At 36.8% G+C, this 7,195-nt stretch overlaps 1 protein-coding gene across 4 annotated transcripts in view; it reads right to left on the reverse strand.

Annotated features, from left to right (window-relative positions):
- Positions 1-7,195, reverse strand: part of ano3 (anoctamin 3) — a gene marked incomplete at its 3' end in the record, with an annotated part of 61,998 nt that overhangs the window by 26,070 nt on the left and 28,733 nt on the right. For 3 of the 4 annotated variants that reach the window (XM_014013588.1, XM_014013587.1, XM_014013590.1), the window contains 4 exon segments: positions 5,076-5,120; positions 5,230-5,330; positions 5,426-5,581; positions 5,677-5,807. In XM_014013588.1, the coding sequence (XP_013869042.1) occupies positions 5,076-5,120; positions 5,230-5,330; positions 5,426-5,581; positions 5,677-5,807 (433 nt within the window). 4 annotated transcript variants of the gene reach the window in all.

Consider the following 7,195-nt stretch of genomic DNA (forward strand, 5'->3'; position numbering starts at 1 on the left):
TGCTTTCTACTGAAGTGGCAAAAATAAATAAATAAATAAATAAAAATTCTGAGATTTTTATCTGTTCTCATAATGCAAATGAGGACATTTTGGGTAATTTACAGACAATCAGTACAAGGTGACAACATTAGTGTGTTGAAACTGAACTTATTTTAGGGTTTTCACAGTTCTATCTTGCCATTTCTTTGACAATATTCTTGAACATGAAATCCAAGGCAGTGATTGGTCCATGCTGGGGGTTTCTCTAACGACGTCGTGCAGGATCAGCTTTGCGGCACAGCCAGGTGTCGCAAATCAGCTCTGACACAAGAATTACTCCTACACTTTGCTAAAAGTGAGACTGAGACGCTTGATAACTGATTTTTACTCTCAGCTTTTAACAAAGATATTTTTTGCACTGAAGTCCACTCTTAGCAGCACTCTTAAGAGTAATTCTAAGAAGTTTGATAAATATGGGCCCAGATCTTTTAAGGTGGGGTTCTGTGCAAAGGGTCTTAACAATTAATGTTGTTAAAAGCTTTTTGAACAACCTCAGCTTGGAGATAAAAAAGTTTAACTGGTTTACACAAGTTCTTCGCTTGAGTCACAGAGGCTCAGTCTTGTCATTTAGGGCTTTTTCAAAAGACGCTCCATAACATTACTGATGTGTTCTGATCACTTCAGTCTATTCAGAAGACAAACAGAACCAAAGAGGTGGTCTGAAACACCCCGCTTCTGTAGCGCTTCTGTACCCCCAAACAAGGTAGTAACACACAGAGTGTAGATTTCTGAAAAAATTGCTTAAAAAACATCTGAACTACTCCTTTAAATCTATGCTCTTAACTCTATTATGTACATAAAAAAACTTTTTATACAATGAAAATGGAAAGCTAATGTTTTGTGATTTCAAAATATGGAAAAACAGGTTTTTTTTATAAATAGTGATAAAAGTCACAACTGGAATTGATTTTACTGCATTAATCTGAAATTTGATTAAAACTTTGATCTTCTTAGTTTTTACCTTTACTTTATAAATGGTCTATTGCAGGCTATTCAACTAAATTGCTCTGGGGGCCACAGTTACTGCAGGTCAACAGCTGAGGGGCTGAACATCCAGCAATTAAAGTTATTGTGTAAATAATCCAAGTATAACAAAGAACTGTTATCTTTGAATTAGTTTATTTTGCTGCATTTAATCATGAATACAACATACAGAACCCTATAAAAGTAGTCATAATTAAACATTATCAAAAAAAGAACACAGTCTGCCTCCTATTTGACACAAATAATATTTTGACATCTCTTACTTGCCAAATTTTTAAACCAATTTTATTTTCACTTTCATCATTTTATTTCCAACTACTTGTAGTTTTAACTGTCATGAGTGTTTATAGAAATGGTTTTACTAGCTTGTAGCCAAGATTCCGACGTTTCTGTAGATACCAAACATGTGTATTTTTAACTAAAAGGACTTAGAGTAATTAAAATAGAAAACAGGGGGTTTGGGCTTAAGACATGCATGAACCAATTGGCGGGCCGGACTTTGGTCCCTCACGGGCCAGATGTGGCCTGTGGGCTGCCAATTGAATATCCCTGGTCTATTGTTAACACTAAAACTCCCAGGAATTTTGACCACCCCCCTTAAGTCCCGAAAGAGGGTCAAAAGACCCTTAGTCCAAACCGACGATTCTGATGGCTCCAATTAGTTTTCTTTCATTTGTAAATGTGCCTATTGCCTTAGGAATCAGCAGGGGACAAACATCCTCATTCTGCTTAGCAATATGAGACATACAAACATCTTTCTTTGTTGTAAAAACAAAATGTTTAGACATCGTTGTCGACACGATGATGTCATCGTCGACATCGTCGTCGACATCGTCGTCAACGTAGGTGCAGAGTTTTGGGCCAAAGGGGGGATATGTAAGGGTACAGTTTTGCCGCCCGATGATATTCTCAAACTGTTTCTCAAGCGTTCCTGTTTAAAAGTTTTTGCTCTGAAGATATGGTGTGTTGCAAAGAACATAAGTGGATGCCACTGTATTTTCAGAGCTACAGTGAAAAATTGTAAATATAGTATCTGATTCAAGTATTATGTGTTTAGTAAGGTTTTGTCTTTTTGTTTTCAGTGAATATATCAAATCAGTCAGAATTGACTAGGAGCACAAAAGTTATTTTGTGGGACAGTTTAGAAAATTTACAAATACCACACATTTACACCTGTGAAACACATTTACACCTGTGGCAGAAAGTCATTTACAGCTACTTGAATAGCTGTAGTCCTAAATGTAGAAACACTGACAGGAGTGGATCATTATTTTTTACCCTTCGATTGTGTTTGGAGCAAAGAAAAACACAATGGCACCAAAGAAGACCTACACTGCTTTGCAAGTTTTGGCATTACTGACTGCTATGGATGACTGGGAGTCCGATGGAGGAGAGGAACTAGCTTTTGATGAAATAGATGATTCAGACACTGATTTGAACTTAGAACTTTCTACAGATGAAGCTAAATGGTAAATGGACTGAACTTATAGAGCGCTTTTCAAGTCCCTCCAGACCCCAAAGCGCTTTACGCTAACAGACATTCACCCATTCACAGTCACACACTGATGATGGCAAACTGCACTGTAGCCACAGCTACTTTGTAAATATTGTAAATAAAACTTGCTGCTAATTCCTGTTTGTGTATCTTGACTCCCTCAGCCATGTCTGCAGGCCAAAAACTCTGCACCTACATATCCCCCTCGGCCCAAACTCTGCAGACATGGCTGAGGGAATCAAGACACATAAACAGGACTTGGCAGCAAGTTTTATTTACAATATTTACAAAAACAGCTTACACAACCAATATATACATTTTGTTTTTACTACAAATCCCCCTTTTGCTTCGCACTTTTCAGGTGTGGTGGGTGTGTCTGGATTAGCTGCAGCCATATGAACAACAAAAGGCAACAAATAGCCCTCAGATTGCTTATTTTCAAAACAAAAGCACCCATTCACAGCTGGTATAGAATGTGAGCTAAAATCCTTGAGCTCAATCCATCCCTCTCTGGGTTCCAAAGGTAGAAATATCAAATGACCCTTCTCTGGGACTTCTAGTGTTAAAGAGCAACTCATAGATGCGTCGGCTGATAAAATAATCAAGAAATCAATTGAGGTTGTGCCATGATTGACTAACATATTAAGTTGTGGTTAAGTTCTTTTGTTGTATGTGCTGTTGTCTGAGTGTTCCTATCAGTGCTGCAGTCAAACAATAGAAATTTACATTTTTGCACAAAGTTTGAGCATCACATCAAAGCACAAACCCACATATCTAAAAATAGCATGCAAATGAGCCTGCAGCTCCACTTATCTGCACTGGAGAGTCTGTTATTGAACGCCACAGTCAAAAGTAGGTGAGGCACTTTTTTCATCGTTAATAAGGAACAGAATGTGCTATTTTTGTGTCAACCTAAATAAAAACATTTATTTACAAACCCTGCAAATTTAGAAAGCTTATTTGTTTTTCCCATTTAAAAAAATCTTGCATTTATATTGTTGATTCTCAGTAAATTACATGGAGGCTTTTCCGGGTATAATATTTCCAAAGACTTTATGAATTCTGTATAACCATACTATCTTCGGAATAGTAAAAATAATTCTGTAATATTTGTTAAAAACTCTTTTAATTACAAAAAATAACAGCTGGAGTCAAACTTCATGTCTGTTCTTCCCAGAGATAACTACATTTTTAAAACACATTTACACATTTGTTTGGTATTTCTGTCTCTTTGTTAAACTGCTTCACCTCTTATTTATCTGAAATGTCTTTTACTTTTTTTATGGATCAAGTTTACTCTGATATTGCACTGCTGTCTTGTGGAGTACCCCAAGGTTCAGTTTTGGGCCCAGCCCTCTTTTAATTGTATTTAAGCCCTTTAACAGATATTTTAAAACATTAGAGTAATGTGTCATGTCATCTGTATGCTGTACCATTCCTTTTGAGCCTCTGAGTTCTACAAATTGTCTGAACACGGTAACTGTCAAAAATCAAAATATGGCTGAACAACAACTTCATGCAGTTAAAAGCAAATAAGACTGAGAATCTTGTTGTCCCAGATGATGTAATCCCAGTAATCAGGCAGCACCTTGCTTTTTTAATTTCTTCGATGCCAAATAGTCTCAGAAATCTGGGTGATCTCTTTGATAGTTCCTTGTCTTTTGACACTCATTGTAAAACATTAGTTCGTAACTGTTTTTATCATCTAAGAGATATTTCAAAGCTGAGATAGTTTGAGTCACAGGAGGAACTAGAGATGACTGTTCATGGTTTAATTTCTTCTTGTTTAAATTATTCTAACAGCCTTTAATTTATCTTTTACATGGTGCCACGTTTGGGAACATGCATTTGTGGGAGGAGCAGCAGAGCTGAGTGTGCTAGAATAATTATATAACTCTGCCTGACCATTAAGTTCACACTGCCTTGACATTTCAATTTTGTATCTCTTTGATAACTGCTTTGTCACAATCTGTTCTTATGATTCTAAGATGCTACTGATGTCTAGAGAACTCGTTCCTATTTAATACTATGGTAACACTTGTAATTCTGTCATTGGCTGTTCGTACACTCCGCAGGGAAGTCTATAAACTATTTCCTGTTTACTGTTCTGCAGTTGCTACGTGACTGGACCTTTGATTCAGATCTGTTCACGTTGCTGCTCATTCTTTTGCAATTGCAAACCTTTATTAAACCATCTGACGACCATCCACGCAGCACACCTTCTTTTTATTCATGTGTTTCTGCCTTTAATAAATATTTCCACAGCACTGAGTATGTGGGCTGCTCACACAAACATTTTGCCAGATCTTCTCGGCCAATTTGTTTTACTGTTGCTTTGAGTCTTGTTTTGAGCTTCTGGTACCCAGAGTGATGCTAATCAGTTGATCAGTACAAGATTTATTACAAAGAACTTTGTTACAACAAAGAAATAATCTACCAAATACAAATTACCTTACTTTTTGTGCTAAATCGATAAAAATAGAAATACATACAGACATACAGAAAATATACTACATTACATATTTATTTCTCAATAAAATACATAAAATTTACTTACCTGCCCAGAGTTTTGCTCTTCCTGTCTGTAAAGTAACATTTTTTTCTAAACAAAAAGAAAAAAAGAAAAACAAATTAAACAATACAAACAAAGCATCCTGTTGCTGTAAGTCTTTAAACCTGAAGGTAAATTGTGTTTTTTAGATGACAGTTACCTGAAAGGCATGCGGATGTTCATCTGCTCTGCATATTTGCAAAGCGTATCCCACGGAGCATGGATCTTCACAAACATGATGTCGTTGTTCGTCATGGAGGGCTTTCAAATTTCATATAAACAAACAAGGTTGACAGTTGAGAGAAAAATATATGAAAAATTCAAAAGCCTTTTCACATCAAAGCAGTTTATTTTACCTCCTTCTCCAGCATGAGGCCCTCAGCTCGTAAATTCTTCTCGAACGTGCACCTCTTCTCCACCTGCGGGCTGGACTTCTTGTAAACCAGGATGTAATCAATTCTCTTTTTTCCATCTCGGAAAAACAGTCCAGATGAGCCGGATCGATTCTTCTCCTGTGGGAATTCCAAATTAATCTTTTTAATGTTTTTTTCTTTTTACTAAAACAGGTTGTTTTTTTTTGTTATTTATAGACTGCATTACACAGTACCTGCAGTGAATCTGTGCGAGTCCCTAATTTAACCCGGCCGACAGGTTTTTGCAGCACGAAGGGAGGGTCTGCTCTCGTTTGAAACGTGTTCACTTCAGTCTCCTCCACGTAGTTATCCTTGACATCTTCTGCTGCAAAGAGACAAAGCACAATCGGTGAGGCTGCTATTGAACCGGTGAGAAGTACCCTATTCACGTTAGATCCCTGTTGTTGCTCAAGTCAATAGTTTCCTTAATCTGTCTGCCAACACTGAAATTAGATCCCAGCTTAATAAAAAATGTTATTTTGGTGTGGGTGTCAGCTACGCAGCAACACCTTGATGTAATTTAAAAGATCAATGCGCAAAAGCTGACTGAGCGCAAACCCTATTTTGTGCCTTTTTGTATTTTAGAGGTGACACACTGGGGAAAATGTCACTTTATCTGAGCTTGAAGGCATTTATTTGGGAATCTGAAGTCAAAATACTCCAACTCTGGCAGTTTGTTTTTAGCCCCTGTGGATATTAAAATCTGTTGCTTATTATCTGGGGAGTATCAAACATCCAGAACTGAGTAGAAGATTCAGCCTCACATGCTTCCTTTTTTTCTCCAACATTTAGTCCAATTAGTCCAACAAAGACATGAGTTAATGGAGTTCTCCCAATATTTAAACTCTAGACACAGAAGTCAGACCCATAACTGGTGTTCTTTAATAGCGACACAAGCCGTAAATCTAAATTTTATTCATTTATTTATTAGATTTTATTTAATCAGGCAAATCCCATTGAGATCATGGATCTCTTTTGCATGGAAGGCCTGGGCTCAAATTCTGATTTTTTCATTTATTCTGTAATAAATAACACAGCAGCACAGGGCAGCTGTGGCTCAGTCTGATGAGAGAGTCGGAGGTTCAATTCCCCACTCAGTCACATGTCTCCGTGTCCCTGGGGAGGAAACAACCCCACATTGCCTCTAATGTGCCTCATCAGTGTATAAATGTGATCTAAAACAGTGATTAAACTCTGTGCTTTAGAGATGCAGAGTGAATGTATGTGTGGACAAATAAAAGAGGGCACAGACTGTCTTGTAAAGTGCTTTGAACATCCTGGTTGGATAAAAAGGCAGCAGTCATAACAAAAATCAGCAGGAAGATATTTAACATTAGGCTATTTAAGCAACAGTTTTCAATTCAGTCTTTAAAAACTTAAGAAACAGAAAAATAATCAAGCAGAGAAACTCAGAGAGTTGACATATGATGGAGGACTTACAACCTGATTGTTCTTTATTTTATTCACATAACTTTGTCCTCTCCTGTTGAGATGAACAAATATTCACGGAGAACTGCAGTGAGTGTGTTGTTCAGTATTTAGTTTTTTTCTTTTTGCTTTATGAATTCTAGTCTGAGGCAAAATCTACACTGCTGTGTTTATTTTTATCTTCATTTTTTCTTTTTTCTGCATCCACATTTGCTAAAGAAGAAGCAGAAAGAAAGAAAGAATAAAGAAAGAAAGAAAGAAAGAAAGAAAGAAAGAAAGAAAGAA

Source organism: Austrofundulus limnaeus, unplaced genomic scaffold (genome assembly GCF_001266775.1).
Source record: "Austrofundulus limnaeus strain Quisiro unplaced genomic scaffold, Austrofundulus_limnaeus-1.0 Scaffold104, whole genome shotgun sequence".
NCBI classification, from domain to species: Eukaryota; Metazoa; Chordata; class Actinopteri; order Cyprinodontiformes; family Rivulidae; genus Austrofundulus; species Austrofundulus limnaeus.